The 16,341-nt window shown below is 40.0% G+C and overlaps 1 protein-coding gene and 1 pseudogene across 6 annotated transcripts in view; both read right to left on the minus strand.

The window, feature by feature from the left end:
• Positions 1–3,044: 3,044 nt before the first annotated feature.
• Positions 3,045–16,341, minus strand: part of MLH3 (mutL homolog 3) — a 31,883-nt gene continuing 18,586 nt past the window's right edge. For 5 of the 6 annotated variants that reach the window (XM_038545280.1, XM_038545279.1, XM_038545284.1 and 2 more), the window contains 5 exons: positions 15,912–16,071; positions 7,984–8,007; positions 7,799–7,877; positions 6,411–6,562; positions 3,045–5,418 (listed from right to left, as the gene is read on the minus strand). In XM_038545280.1, the coding sequence (XP_038401208.1) occupies positions 5,296–5,418; positions 6,411–6,562; positions 7,799–7,877; positions 7,984–8,007; positions 15,912–16,071 (538 nt within the window). In that variant the 3' untranslated portion in view covers positions 3,045–5,295. The remainder of the gene's footprint in view (positions 5,419–6,410; positions 6,563–7,798; positions 7,878–7,983; positions 8,008–15,911; positions 16,072–16,341) is intronic. The other variant, XR_005363544.1, reaches the window with a different exon arrangement.
• LOC102153264 lies at positions 13,955–15,902 on the minus strand (annotated as a pseudogene).

Below are 16,341 nucleotides of genomic sequence, written 5' to 3' on the forward strand. Positions count from 1 at the left end.
TGAGTCAAGGAACTTAAATCTGTTTCTGGCCCCAAAAATGCTTTATGATACTTGTCCTTTGTGCATCTTAGTTTCTAGGTCTAAAATTAGCCCCCACATTCTTCCCAGGCATAAGTGCAATGGATGAGGGTTACAAGAGTAGAGGTTCTGTCTCGTTTTGGTCAACTCTTAAAGTTCCTGGGACAGAAGAACTGCACCAATGCATATTCTTTTAGGCTCTTTAGGACCTCAAGCGAATCCCACAAAGCTATTTATAGGCCTCATTTTTCTATTTCCCTCTCCCTTTTCCTGTTTGAGGAAGAGTAAATATTGGAATGGGAGAGCCTGATCTGAACGGGGAGGCAGGGGTTCCATGTGAACTTCCTACCTATCTGCCTTCGTGCCTGCCTGCCGCCTGCCTCCTGCCACCGCCGCTGCCCTCACAGATGGAACTGGAAACCAAAGACAAAAACTTGTAGCTCCAACTTGAAGAGGATTAATAGAAAGAGGATGCCATGCCTGTGAGAGGCCTCCTGAATATGCTAAATCAAGTCAGAGAATCACTCAGTACAGTTTGTAAAGACACTGTTCCCACGGTTTATGTCTTCCAATTTGGGCGGAGGGCAGGAAAGGCACAATTCTTGGAACTCAAATAAGGAACAGAAATTCCTAATTTAGCATCAGAAGAGAAGTCTCTGAAAAATCCTCCACCAAGGAAAACTTCAGCGGAAAGTGATACCTCAAAGAAATACACGCCGGTACCCGTAGGATCATACGTTTCACAGATGTGCTTTGCAAATCATTTCTCAAAGCAATCCGTCACATCAGTCTTTGGGGTAATGAAGGCTGCCAGTTCCGCAGTCCCATCATCGAGCTACGTGACTCTCTAACACCACATATGTAGAACTCAGTACATCAGAACAATTTTGCCATAAAGATAGTACCAGATGGCGATGTATTATAGTAAAGGCCACATACTATCCACCTGTCCTCCCCAAACTCAGCAAAATTCCCTCTGTAAAGGAGCACCTAGTTGATACAAAAGAGCTATTCTGAAATGTGGTTTGGAAGTGTTCTCTATCTGGCTAACTTTGCTTTGAATTATTCCTTCATTCACCAAACAGCTGTTCCAGGTTATTGTGCAATGGCTAAGCAATTATTATTAATAAAGAGCTTAGAGTCTAAGCTTTCTGTCTTCTGCACGACACTCACTCAACAGAGGGCTGCCTTTGAGCCTAACCACACTTGCAACTCTGATTGCCTGATGTTTATATTAAACACTGAACTGAAGAGAAGGAGCCTTTCAGGACTGTTTTTTCAGGCAGGTTACATTTAGAATTAAGACCTGCCTCGAGAAGGAAGCTACTTGAAAACTTGACAAGATTCCTAAAATTCATAATTTATATGCAAAATTCTGCAGTTTACTATAAAAGAGGCATGATGAAGGACCCTGAATAAATGATACGCTAACAGCAGCAGCTGACTCTGACTCCAAACCACCTTTTTTTTTTTCTTTTGCAGGGGGTGTGGGTGAGCAACTACCACTGCATACTCCTTGCTTTTGCAGTAAATAAGATTAAGTTGTTTAGTCAAGCCAGTTTTAAGGGTAGAGTCAGGCCAAATTTCGCTGCTTTGTACTGCTGCTGGAGTCATCCTAGCTTGCGAACTCCGCACTTTGATAGGTAAGACACTCAGCTCCCCGAGACTGGGGTCAGGTGGCCTGAACTTTATCAGATGTTTCTGAGCACAGAGTGCTCTATGACAAACGGGTAGAAGGTGAAACTGATCCAAGGGCCTGAAAAATCCTAAGACAGAGGAGAGCCCCTTTTTTTCTTTATATCCCCATAACTTCTGGTACCTTCAGAAGGGACTCATACATTTAGTTCCTGAATGATGAAGGAATGGAGAAAAAGAAAAGGGTTTTATCGATTTTGGGTTTCCCAGACTTCCTTCTCTTCTGAGTCCACCTTGTTGCTACCTCCCCATTGATATACAGCTTGATAGGCATGATAGATAATGGCAAACAGTGGTCAGTTCTTGTTGCTAGCCTGCTTTTGTAAAGGTTTTCATAGAATGGGGTGGTACTTCAGGTAGGAAACAGGTTGGAGGAGTCCAGCTCATTGTGCCAGAAACCGCTTTCCCCTTCACCGCTTACAGGCTCCTGCTTGGAGCTGCAGCTGAGCATGGTTGTTGAGGTTCTCTAGGAACTGATGGGCTGCATCTGTTCTTCTCACTGGGCATGGCTTCCTCAGCCCCCTACATATTTCTCCAACTTGGTCTTGGGCCCCGTCCGGCTCCACTTGTTTTGGCTGCCTTGTTTTTTTCCACTGCTAGGTTCATATCCCATCTGTTAATCTTTGTCTGACCTTTTCTTTGCCTTGCTCTGATGTGTGATTGCTAGAATCTCTCCATTCTCAGCTGCTTATGGAGTTTGAGATCCCAGCTAGGTTCTAGACTTTTCCCTAGCCCTCTCTCCAGTCTCTCCCCTCCTTTCTAAGCTTTTCTGATACTAGCTCCAATTACCTTCTATAACCTTAATTTCTGACGTAATTGTTATTTCCTCTTATCCCAGTAAAAGCAACATAGCTGTAACTCAGTGACTTCTAAACCTAGAGGAAGTTATCACATTAGATTATCAGTTTCCTTGTCTCTCTCCCTGACTAAAGCTAAGTTCTTGCAGGCTTGCACCCTTACTGCTCAATAAAATTGTGATGAATGTTCCCAAAAATGGAACTCTTGAAGATGGCTTCTTTGCACATCACATCTGTCAAGTTTTATTCTGAAGTTAATGAAGTGTCCACCAACCAGACTCTAATAAAGCTGAACTAAGTTGACAAACTGGTAAGTCCCTAACAAACTGCAAATATATGGGCAGCATGGGTTAACAATGGGAAGGAGTGTGCTATGTGAAGCCACGTAGACCTGGGTCTGAATTCTGGCTCTCTCTGCCAAAGGGGAAACTGCTCCGAGGCTCAGCAGTCTCACTGTAAGAGAGACACTAGCCTGCTAACAGAACTGTTGTAAGAACTAGAAGTAATGTAAACAAAGCATTGGGTATATAGGAGGCCCTTAATAAATGGTAATATTTATTCTTGTTATCAGAACCAGAAAACTTGTTTACCATTCTCAGCTTTACTAATACTTAGTACCTGTGTGATCTTAGACAAATCACTTAATATATTTCAGCCTTCAGAAAATGGGGAGCATAATACCATCTTATCTCATGGGTTGCCAAGAAATTCAAAAAAGATATGCAAAAATTATTTTGTAAATCTTAAAGCACCATGAAAGTGTTAATGATTACTACTATCATGTTTCAGAAAATTAAGTATATCTCTGCTCTGTTGTAAGTAAGTTAAAAACAAAACAGAACAAAACAAAATCCTAATAGGCAATAAAGGTAATGTTAGATATTTTTGGCTAATAGGTTCATTTTATGCTGATGTAGGCAACTGAGTTTATAAATTATTAAAACAGGATAATTATCTCTTCCATTGCTTGAGGCCGGCTAGCCAGAAAGACTGGTTACATAATTTATGGAGAACTTTTTCTAATCCTCTGCTATTCTCAAAAAAGAAACAATGGTTTGGGATTATAGCAAAACATTTTGAAAACTGCACTCCAGCATCCTAATATAAGAGGTATCAAAATATTTTTTTTAATCTCACACATTGGTCTAACCTAAAAATTTTTAAACTCCCAGGACAGCTGGCCTCCATATAGCTCTGGAGAGTGAAGGCAGAGGTCCGGAGGCCACAGCACCCCACTGGGCCTGGAGGCAGAGCCCCTGACATCTTTGCAAATCCCCTGAAAACACCCTCCTTTCAAAGGTCATGTCTCCCAGTCTATGAAACCGTTTATATGTATTTAGAAGAATAAAGGCCATTTTTAGACAGTGGTGCCTATTCTTCAGGGTTCCAATTACGTAATTCTACAAGGATCCCCTTGAAAACCAGTGAAGGCTTTTCCTGAACCTTCTCTGAGACACACACTAATGAATGCAATACTTCATTGCTCCTGTAAGAATCACTGCAGGGCTGCTGGCAAACAAACTTTTCTTCCATGAGCACAAATTTGTTTCCTGTATTAAAAAATGAGAAAAATCATTCCATTGATACAAAGGCCAATTTGAGCAGGCTGCAAATACAAAAGTGGAAATTCTCACTGCAACGTCTTTCTCATTATACGGTATCCCAGTTGCAATAAACATTACCAGCTGGTTTTTTGCTTTTCTTTTTGTCCTTCTGTAAAACCTTAGTCTACTGAGTTTTATTAACCAGAAATCAAACCTTCTAAAACAGCAGAGGACATACAGATTAAGGATGTCACAACAAGCGTTTACACAAAGATCAGTCCTGGTCCCAAATGAAATTATGAGGCCATTAGATAGGCCTACTATAATAAAAACTAAGACAGGATTTCAAAGGGGCCAAAAGAACCTGAAAAAATGTAGAGGGCATATCTGGTCAGGTTGAAAGAATAAATGCTGCATTTTGATATGAAAAATTGCTTTCACATCAAGAGAGATATTTTTAAAGTACCAAAAAAACTTGTATTTAAAATACAAGTTCATAGTCCTTTCACCGTTTTTACTAATTGGGTTATGAACAATATCAGACTGTGAATGAGATTTTAAAGAGAAAATAAGACAACCAGAGCAACTTGAAATTTTGTCTATTCTATCCTATTCTTGTCCTTGTTTCTCTTTATCAATAGTTTTTAATCCCTAAAATAATCTAACTACAAGCCTGATGGAAGACTGCAGGGGACATTTTTGTTGAGTGTAGAGAAACTCGTTAAGTCTGAAATTTAAGATGTAAAGCAGCAGAAAGTGAAGAAGACTGTGGGTAAGGAAAGGACCAATGGAGTGTGGCTGTGGACTGTCTAGGAAGGCAGACTGAATCGTGAGCAATTCATCATCAGGCAAATCACATTAATGCAAACTACAAGGCTGGAAAAAATTGCAAAAACAAAAACAAACTGCTCCCAAACCACTTCCCCCCCTACCAAAAAAACAAAAACAAAAACAAAAAACAACAAAAAAAAAAACCCACAAATGAATCAATTGATTATTAAATTTTATCTCTACATAGGTTATAAAAAGTAGGTATTATAGGGCAACCTCCTATGTCCATGGCTGCAGACGAATGAACTCTCTTTAGCTTGGAGCGATCATCTGCTCAAGATTGGCCAATATCATGTTGCTTGGGGGCACCGGCCAACTCAGGACTCTGCTGGTATCTGCTGCTCATGGTCTCTGCTCAGAGGCATATAGTTAGCATCCCTTTGGTTCCATACAGATCAGTAATTCTGTTCTCATGGTGGCTCACAAGGAGGCATGGATGCCTCCAGGCTTTGCCTTGTATTACATCTTTCTGCTTTTCCAAAGAGATGCCAGGCCTGGGCCATTTTTCGAAGTTTAGCAAGATTGGGTTTAATCTGTGGGAAGAAAGAGAATAACTTCCATATGCAGCATGAAAAGCCAAGTAGCATATAAAAATTTCCTAATTGTGGCTATTCCAATCTGTTCAGATTTCTAATTTCTGGATTCAGAAAAGATTAGAGATTTCCGTAGGATAAGTGGGACTGTAGACTTTAAGTCTAGATTCCCATCTCTTTAGGAATAAGAACAGGACTTTTTTTCATTGTCACATGAAACAGTAAGTTTTTAATGGATTAAAGTCTACTGGATGCATCAGAAAACAAAAGTACCAGAAAACTCCACACAAGGAAAGATTTTATAGCCCTTACAAGGAAAGGCAGGCAAAAGAAAAGATTTTGGAAAGCAGCAACATGGACATTCCTATTATGTTCTCATGTTCTGTTTCATTTAAGATTATAACAAGAACAGAAAATGTTCTTTAATTTAAACCATTCTGTGCCTTTATTGCATTATCCACATCATTGTTCCTGGGCTGTTGAGTAATCAAGGCCAAACCATAATGTGAAAATCTCCTAAGCTTGGTTTCCTGCCTGATGATCCCCAAATCATAATTCCAGAGATCCTTAGGGATGGCTACCATTTCCAGCAAGTATCATCAAGCAAATGGCTATTTAGGCTATATTTGCTAGCAGTGGATTTGCTGTGTTTCTACCAGTTTTCTGTAGCCCCAGACAGAACTTCTCTATCTTATCAAACCAAGAGCCAGTAGGCAACAGATGTTCAAGATATGTCAGTCTGTACATGTGTTAAGCTTACAAAATACAAAGGCATCATGTGTGTAATCTGACAGTGCAGCTTAAGTTCCATTTTGACTTTGAGACAGAAGATGAAATGGTGAGACTTTATGTAAATAAACTCTCAATTCACACTTTTCAAAATGCTCGTTATTTTGGAAAGGATTAAGACAGATCACATTTGGCTAACAGGAGCTGAGCAAGAAAGAGAAGATACACTTTGCTCCCTCTTCTCCTGTTAGTCATTACCATACCTGTTTTTCCTGTCCCAAGTGGTCTATGTCAGCTAATGGCAGCATGGAAGGTCTCCCATGGGCACACTGGAATGGCAGCTGGCACCAAGACAGAGCTTCAATAAGGCGACAGCTCTCCTCTCGGCTCAGGCCATCATTAAACTTAATGGCCCCTAAACGAAAGACAGAAACAAGAAGGTTATGGTGTGTATAGTGGGAAACCAGTGCTGACCCTGGGCCAGAGCCAAATATCTGGGAAAAGTAAAATGTTTCTTCAGCTTCTTTCATGTGACTTTAACACTGCTGGAAATTGGCGCTTACTGGATGAAACTAAGGCTTCAGGACTAACATGTCTCTCAGCTTTTCCTTATGGAATCATTGTCCTTCTAATCCTCATAAAAGGCATTCCTTAACTTGTTAGGATTTGGCTTTCAGAGTTTTTCTCAAGAGGCAAGGGCAATATTTTCCTACTTCTGCCAGGTTGTGAAATCGAGGTCATCTTTTAGCCAATCTTTCACCAATATCTCTTATTGTTCCCTACAATGCCCATTTTATTGGCTTTTTTCTATTTCAATAATAATCTTCCTGATCTAAACTCTTATGTGGGGATGCCTCAGTGGCTCACTGGTTGAGTGTCTGCCTTTGGCTCAGGGCATGATCTTGGGGTCCTGGGATCAAGTCCTGCATTGGGTTCCTCTCGGGGAAGCAGGCTTCTCCCTCTGCCTGTGTCTCTGCCTCTCTGTGTCTTCCATGAATAAAAAAAAAACAAAAAACAAAACAAAACAAAAACCTCTCATGTGGTCAGAACCTGCCTTTATGCATACATTCTCTGGTCAACAAATATTTATAAGTATATACTTTGTAGCAGGAGCTATGACAGGCAATGAATGAGACAGATGGTCTCTGCCCTCACAGAGCTTATGATCTATCAATCTAATAGGTGAGAGACAAACATTAAACAAATAATTATACAGTAATTATACATTTTTGTTGTAGGCTTCCAATCTTCCTTACCAGCCCAATTTTTTGGCATCCTTTGCTGCTCCTCATATAATAATTTGTTTCTGTCTTTGGGTCTGTGCATGGGCTATTTCTACCTCTTGGGGTAAACTTTCCCTTCTGTCCTATGAATCCAGCTCATTCAAAACTTGGCTCAAAATGCATCTCTCCTCCATGAGTTACTCCGCCACTTGTATGTGTCAGTCGGAATTATGGTCAAATGTATGTGTTGGTACTTTGCTTTGTAAAAGCAATTTTTTAGTATTCATTTTTAGTGTATTCAGTTTGATCCAAATTGTACCCTCCAAGAAGTGACTAGTAAATGTGCCTTCCACTCCTTTTATAACTGCTGTACCCCTGCCAGTGCTTAGCATACAGAAGCACTCAAGAGCTGGTGTGTTGAGACTTACCATGGCAGGCTTGGGACGCCAACACCTTCTGGACAGTCAGTGGCAAAGTCCTTTGGATGCCTCCTGTGGTCTGGAGTAGCTAATACATAAACAAACTCTCCATTAATGGGAAAAAGAAATGGGACAATAGAGCCTTTTGTGTGTGGTGCCTCTGTGTGAAACCCCAAAATAAGAGAAAAGCTTACCTCCACTTGTTCTCGAATAAATTCCTACAAAGCATAGAGGAAAAGAGGCATTACTCTACTGTTATAATTGCCCTTTTATATCCTTTTATGGTTTAAAAATACACCTCCTGAAGGAGAGTTCCAGCAATATAGCACTCAGGTGCAAATAATTTATCTGTTGTGAGACACTCTGAATATGAAAATACCAAGACAATTTAATAGAACTCCTACTGAATAGAGAATATATTTAGCTACTGAAACTTCCTCCAGAGATAGCTCATAACTCATGAGGTTATGTAACTGCTGAGAGCAGCCCTGATGATTCAACTGAGTCTAAATATCAGGAAGGATTCTAAGAGGCTGTTTGTATTTATGATCTTAGCCAGAACAAGTGTAATAATATACACAAACAGAACAAATACACGACAATCATCAACACAGCTGGGCAATGAGTATGACACTTGCTTAGATATATCATAAACATAAGTAGTTACTGTAGTTCCCACAAGGTTTTTATGTTTTTTGTGTTTTTGTGGGTTTTTTGGACAATTCCCTTCAGGTCAAAAAGCTTATTTTCTGGGGCATTTTGTTGAGAAGTTTCTCCTCACTAGCATATCTCTGTCCTTCGGGTAGCCTTTTCAATAGTTATCCCTGCAGATGTTAATATTTACAAGAGGACTTCAAAGAAATTTAAAGCAGATGCAATTTTTCATGCTACCAATCTGTTTAACCCTCTAGAGGTAAAAAAGTGTTTTGAGATAAGGCACATTTAATCATTTCTTTATAAGAAGACACAAGATTTTTTTTACCTGTAGAACTGGTGATGTATAAATCACGTTCTTAAGAGTACAATATGGTAGATCTTCTTTTTGAACCAGACTCAGAAAATTTTCCTCTTTTCCTCATATACACTCTAATCTACCAAGCTCATAAATAAGCAGTTACCAAAAGCTAGGGGGTAGATACCATGTATTTTTCAAAAGCCATGTGCTTTTCCAAACAAACCTACACAGAAAGATGTCTCATAATACCTGATCCCCAGAGCTCAATGCAAACAGTGATCAAACTTAACCTCTTTACCATTCTCTCCTGTGCTTGATCATCTAGGACTTGAGAAATACCATTTTTTTAAGCCTAGTGAGGTGGGGGGTGGGATAGACCATATTCTCTGTTCATTTCACATTTCAATGGTTCAATTAATTCTAGATAATTTAAATATTAAAAAGGCTCATTCATCAGGCTAGAGGACAGAACTTTATAGAAAATATTCGTGATCTTTCAACTGTTAGGATCGAAGTAGCTACCTCCTTTCCAAGACACCAAAACTGTTCCAGCTTCTTCCAGAATCAACAAAATCTCTCCTGATCAGTGTGACTTGACATAGTCAAGATTTTCTGAAGCCATAAGCCTTATTTCAATTTGAAGTAAACTCCTTACCAGTAGTCTTTGAAGTCATTTTGGGAAAAGTTTTTATTATAATTTTCTGGTTAAATACTTAGGGATTGAATTACAATAAAAGATTCTAACAGATCCTATCTTTTGGATTTAAGACAGTTTGGAGGAGGAGCCTTGGAGAACAAGGCTGCGCTGGGAAAGAGAGTACTGCTAAAAGCAAAGCAAAAGTTGTCTGATCAAAGAGCAATTTTGGAAGGGCTAACCTCATGGTAATCCAAAAGCTGGCATTATTAATTGCCTCTTCCTCTCAAATGTCTTCTCATCCTTAACCTACAGACATGCTTAAGTCTCTCCCATCTGAAAACAATCAAAAATCTTTCCTCAACCCTGTGTCCTGCCCCACACTTCAGACCACCCCTAACCTTTAGCTACCACCCTCTCTCTTCTTCTGTATGCAGACAGAGATCTTGAAAGAGCAGTCTACTCAGCTCCACCTCCTCCCCCTCCACTCCCTCTCTGACCCATAGCAATGTCTTCTGCACCCCCACTCCCAGGAACGGATTCCACCATGAAACCACTGTCCTCATGATTGCCAAATACAACTTTTTAAGCTTTATGACTATTATTGACCATTCCCTTCTTGCTTAAAACTTCCACTGGCTTTAGCAATACTACTTTTTTCCTGATTTTCTTCCTCTCTCTCTGACCAAAATTTTCAATCATCCTTTCCAGTTTCTTCTTTTCAGCAGTGGCTTTCCAGACCTTTGCCAAAACATATGCACCCTGAATGCTGGTGTTCCATCAACTTCACCCTTTGTTCTCCTCTCTTTTTGTTGTTCACATTCTCCCTAGACACTCACACTTCCTTCTCCAGCTTCTGATATGATCAAAATATACACAGTTAACTCCCAGATAGTACATATAGCCCAGGCTTCTTTCCCAAGCACTAGATCTGTAAGTCTGTCTATCCACTAGACATCCCCACTTAAAGGCACATTCAGGGCATCTAAACCCAGTATAATCTATTTTTTTTTAAGATTTTATTTATTTATTTGACAGAGAGAGAGAGAGAACAAGCAGAGGAAGCAGCAGAGGGAGAGAGAGAAGCTGAGCAGGGAGCCTGATGTGGGGCTTGATCAGGACCCTGGGATTATGACCGCAATGGAAGGCAGATGCTTAACTGACTGAGCCACCCAGGTGCCCCCAGGCTCATAGTCTAACTCCCTAGGCAGATGTACCCCTCCTCCTCTACTTCTTTCTTCTGTCAATGGCACCACCATCCTTCTAGTCATCCAAACTAGAACCTTCAGAATCCTATCTTATCTTTTCTCCTTTATCCCTTTATACTTTCTATTGTTAGGGTTCCGTGGATTCTATCTTCCAACTTATGTTTTGAATATATCCCTTCTCTCCATTCCCAATGCTGTTGACTTAGGCCCTCATCCTCTCCTATTTGAGCCAGTGCAATAGCCTCTCAACTGTACCCACACCTCAAACCTTTCCCGTATCAATCTATCACACAATTTATCCGCTAAATCAATCTTCTCATTTTTATTTTTAGATATGACTAAAGTAATTCAGATTTCTGGAAAAATGATAGACTGGGTTCATGTGGATTTGCCTGTGCTCCAAACAGAGCTAGAGATACATAAGGAGCAGAAACCACAATGAACAGAACAATATGAAAAAAGAACAGGGATCCCTGGGTGGCGCAGCGGTTTGGCGCCTGCCTTTGGCCTAGGGCGCGATCCTGGAGACCCAGGATCGATTCCCACATCGGGCTCCCGGTGCATGGAGCCTGCTTCTCCCTCTGCCTGTGTCTCTGCCTCTCCTTCTCTCTCTGTGACTATCATAAATAAATAAAAATTAAAAAAAAAAAAAAAAAAAAAAAAAAAAAAGAACAGATATATCTGAGAAAGAACCTAATCGTAATTCTGGAAGTAAAAAACAGTCACTTAAAAAAAAAAAAAAAGCTTAGTAGATCAGTTAAATATCTGATTAAAGAGTAGGTAAAGAGAGAATTTAGTTCACTGGAAGATAAATGAGGAAATTTCCCAGAATGTGTCACAAAGAGGTAAGACAATGGGAAATATGACAGAGAAGTTAAAAATGTAAGATTTCTAGGAGACAAGAGAGTGGCAGAAGCAGCAGTGCTTGAAGTGATAATAACTGTACATTTTCCAAATGGAAGAAGCATGATGAATCTCAAGAAAATGGAAGCAAGATATATTATAGTGAAATTGCAGAACACTAAAGGCAAAGAGAAAAGCCCTCACCAGAAGGAAAATCAGATTACTTATAAAGTAATGATAACTTTTTCTTTTAACGGCATATTTTTGTGTAATTTAATAAACTTTTAAAATGTTACTGCTTGTGTTTGAATTTTTTGTGTTTGTGTTTCTGTCCATCTGAGTCATTGGTCTTCTTTTTGTTCCTGTTCCTGTTTTTCACATTGTGTGTTTCATAGTAGCGTACACCAACCTTCTTGGACTGTTGCTGCCGGGCCGCTCGCCTCCATTCCTTAGATGTAAGCGTCCTGAGAGTTCTATTTGAATGGTCCTCTTCCCTCTGTGCCTTCCTCTTCTTTCCCCTTTTGGTAGGTGCTGTGTCTTCTACAACTTCTTCAGCTGCTCTCTGCTCTTCAGATTTTGCAAAAATCTCTTCACTTAGTCCCTTGGATATTCTGACTGCTGAAAATTTCTTAGCTTTGGCTTTTAGAAACTTCTGATATTTAGCAATCTTCTCATCCAGGGCTTTAATAACTGCCTTGGTGTCATTTCCCGCGTGCTCCTCCTGGGACTCCTGGCAAGACTCCTCCTCGTTGTCTCCTGGTTGGTCCTCCTCCTCCTCCTGCTGCTCCTCCTCCTCTTCAGAAAAGGGACCTCCTCTTCAGACAGTGGAGTCCAATGGCATACAGAATGTCAAAGTAAGGGAATCCTCTCAAAATGTTGAGGGATAACTGACAACGTGGAATTCTATTTTAAGCTAGACAACCATGCAAGTGTGAAGGCAAAATAAAGACATTTTCAAAGACAGTTCATTATTTATGGACTTTTAGTAAAAGAACTTTTAAAAGATTTTGGTAAAAAGAGAGCTGAATACAGAATGAACAGTAGGATTCAAGGAGCAACAGTGGACAAAGACTCTGCTAAATGTTTTGGTTTAATCTAAATAAACATGGACTAAAAATTAATGACTGCTAAGGAGATTAAAAACAAGGTAGAGTTAAAATACTGAGCAACAACATGGAAGATGGGAGGGGAGTGATGGAAGATAAAGGGATGTAAGATTTTTGTACTGTTTAGGAAGAGAACAGAGAAACAAATTACCTGAAACTTTGTTAAGGCTGAAGTTTAAGGCTATCTAAAGGAATACAAATGGAATATGTAACTTCTAAACTAGCAGAGAGAAAAAAAAATAAACTAGCAGAGAGAAAAAAGGGGAAATGAAGAAAACTCTAATAGAAAACCAGAAAGGAGGAAAGAAAAGGCAGCAAAGACAAAAAATTGTTTGTTGTAAAAAATAAGGTGCGGGGCGCCTGTGTGGCTCAGTCTGTTAAGCAGTCAACTTGATCTGAGCTCAGGTCTTGATCTCAGGGTTGTGAGTTCAAGCCCCATGGTGGGCTTGGGAAAAAAAAAAAAAAGAATGAAACACATAAGTAGAAGTAATGGCTAGCTTCAAGACTTCCAAAGCCACATTCCAGCAGCAGCTTTCCAGACCTTTCCCAAAGTGTGTATGTGGAGGATGAAATGCAAACTACTTAGCAGGATGAAATGCAAACTACTTAGCAGAGTATGCTAAATTCCTTTATGACCTATCTAGCCTCATCTAGTCCACCATTACATACATATCTTCATTCAAGCCATATATACTGGTAGTTCCCTAAACACAGGATCTGCTCTGAGTCTCTGATATCGGTTGTTCTGTTGAGAATGCCCTTCTCTTCTCTTCTGTACTTCACAGGCTCCTAATGTTTTACAAGATTTTTCCTAAGGAAAAAAAACAGCTTTCCTGTGACAGTTTCCTTGACCTCCATCCCCTGGGCACAGTAATCATTCTGTATTTCCATAACAGCACTTTTGTGTGTGTGTGTGTACACATTTCGTTTTATTGTAACAAAGCAACTTGTACACTTTTAATGTTTAAAACTGAGCATCTTTCCTTTCCAGTGAAACAAAAAGAAATTTTAAAAATAAACAGGATCAAAATTACAATAGAGAATGCCCATTCCAAATAAGATCCTATTGGTTCTGCTGATTCTCCTATCGAGTGGCAGGGCTCAGGTCATCATTAGAGAGTTTTTTTTTTTTTTTAATTTTTTAATTTATTTATGATAGTCACAGAGAGAGAGAGAGAGAGACAGAGAGAAAGAGAGGCAGAGACACAGGCAGAGGGAGAAGCAGGCTCCATGCACCGAGAGCCCGATGTGGGATTCGATCCCGGGGTATCCAGGATCGCGCCCTGGGCCAAAGGCAGGCGCCAACCCACTGCGCCACCCAGGGATCCCCATTAGAGAGTTTTATTTTATTTTATTCATTTATTTATTTTTTAGATTTATTTATTTATTCATGAGAGACACCGAGAGAGAGAGGCAGAGACAGAAGCAGAGGGAGAAGCAGGCTCCATGCAGGGAGCCTGACGTGGGACCCGATCCCGGGACTCCGGGGTTACGCCCTGGGCCAAAGGCAGGCGCTAAACCTCTGAGCCACCCAGAGATCCCGGAGAGTTTTATTTAAAAGCGTCATCTTAAGCTGCAAGGATGTCCATTAAACACCACAATTAAACACGCCAAAGGAGAAGCCATGTTGTCAAAATGCCCACTTAACCCACCCAAACATCTTAAACCCACCCATTGCTGACCATCTATAACCCCATTTTTTTAAGTTTTTTTTTTCTTTTTTTAAACAAGAGAAAGTAGACAGGTACATGTTGGTAAACGCTAACTGTCCGTATTCACTTAGAGACACACTATAATCTCTGAGCCCAGTATACAGAGAAAGGAGGAAAAAAGCTAGAATTCTATGCACTACTACACAGGGGCCTAGCACCCTCCAGCTTCCAGCAAGCTAAGGGAGCAGGTTTTTCTTTTTTCCCACAGAGCATGGTGGTGTTGATTCCATAGTTTTTGTTGAGACAGGAAGGAATAAAAATGAATTTGGAACAGAAAGGGGTAGAGATTCTTTTCCTGCTGTATTCTGCTCAAGGTATTTCCCCCCAAATAAGTTGAGAACCATGGTATAAAGGGAGAGAAAGGAGACTTTAAAAAACAGGGCAAATGAGCACAAGAGGAGGGGTGAAAAAAAAGAGCCACAACTTGCTCCCAGGGACTGGAGAAAATTAAAAAAGGAAGGTTGGAATCCATCAGTGTTCCATTAGTCATCTCTCCTTCATCCTCCTCTCCTTCCTCCCCCTCATCATCATCTTCATCTTCTTCACCTTCATCCTCATCTCTTTTTTTTTCCTCATCTCCTTCTTCCTCAGTATCTTCCAATCCTCATTCTTCTTCATCATCATCACCATCATCTTCTCCTTCATCATCATGCATATCAGGAACCAAGTAGTACTGTAATGGATTTGGCCAAATATCATCTTTGATGACCCCTCCTAACTCATCTACACCTGCATCAGAATGGTCAGTAAACCAGGTGAAGAAGCTCTCTGTTTCCTCGTGCTGTCTCTTCCTGCTGGCTTTATTCTGCGTTTGACTTAACGTTTCATCAAATCCTTTCCAGATTTCCATTTGATTTCAGTGGACTTTGAAGATGGATCACCACTCTCATTCAGATGAAATTCTTTGGAGAGAACTTTATTTTCGAAGTAAAGGTTTTCATCAAAATAAAAATCTATTCTGTAACCTAACTTAATATCTTCAAATTCTGTCACTTCAACTCTTGTCAAATAATGCAGCGCCTCTTCATCCTCCTCCCCAAGCAGAGCAGACACTTGTGGATGGTTAACAAATTGTTGTTACCCAAAAATTGGGGATTTTGGCGAACAGTTCTGACCTCTTCTGAAAAAATGGTTGGAGGAGTTTGTTATATTTCTGTTCTACTTTTAAAATCTCCTCACTGGCTTGCTCATTAAGTCTGTCTATTTCATTTTGTACTTCATCCGTATGTTCAATTGCTTCTTGCTGTTCTTTTTCTCCCTTCGGCAAGTGCTGAGAGGTCGACGTCTCCTCACGCTTGGGGGCAGGAGGCAGCTTCGGTTTCTTTGGTTTCTTCATTTGAGGTGCAAGTGAGGACTGGCGCTTGGGGGCCATGCTGTGAGGAAACTCCACGAAACCGGAGAAAGGCATGTCTGGAAGAAGCTCGGATTACTCTGTAACACCACTTTTGAACATACCTCTTCTGGCCAAATTGCATTGTATTTGTAATTATGTAAACATCCTTCTCCACCTTGAGCTAATTCATCTTTGAATCTCTAGCACCTGGCACATAGAAGGTATCTCATACATGCTTGTTGGATAAAAGATGAATATAGAGAATTTCTAAAGAAAACAGGAGGTTACCCTTCACTTAGCAATTTCCTCAACATGTGAAGCTCTGTCTTACCTCTACAATATTCCTGGTCACAGGAGATCTTCCTCTTCGAAGTTCATTGGCTTCTCTTTCTATAAAACAGAGTGGTACTTTCCCTACAAGGACCAGAGAATCATTGGTGTCTGGAAATAGAATTTCAAGGCCCAGATCTTCCAGATTTTTGTGGTAACACCTAAAGAGATAACTTCAATTACAAAAGTATTACTTCATTTGCATTTCAGTACTAGTTCCAAATGCTGGATAATTTCTCAAAAGCTGCCACAAGTTTTAAAAGTTGTATTGTTTTTCTCATACTTATGGTCATTTGTTTAGGATTTTACTATCAAATTTCCTTTTTGAATTATAGTAACTTTCTTTTTTTTTCTTTTCCATTGAGAGAATCCATTTGTTTCTAAATCTTGTTCCTAAGTTTTATTCTTCACTGAGGGATTACTAACTTCTC

This window comes from Canis lupus, chromosome 8, assembly GCF_011100685.1.
Source record: "Canis lupus familiaris isolate Mischka breed German Shepherd chromosome 8, alternate assembly UU_Cfam_GSD_1.0, whole genome shotgun sequence".
Classification (NCBI taxonomy): domain Eukaryota; kingdom Metazoa; phylum Chordata; class Mammalia; order Carnivora; family Canidae; genus Canis; species Canis lupus.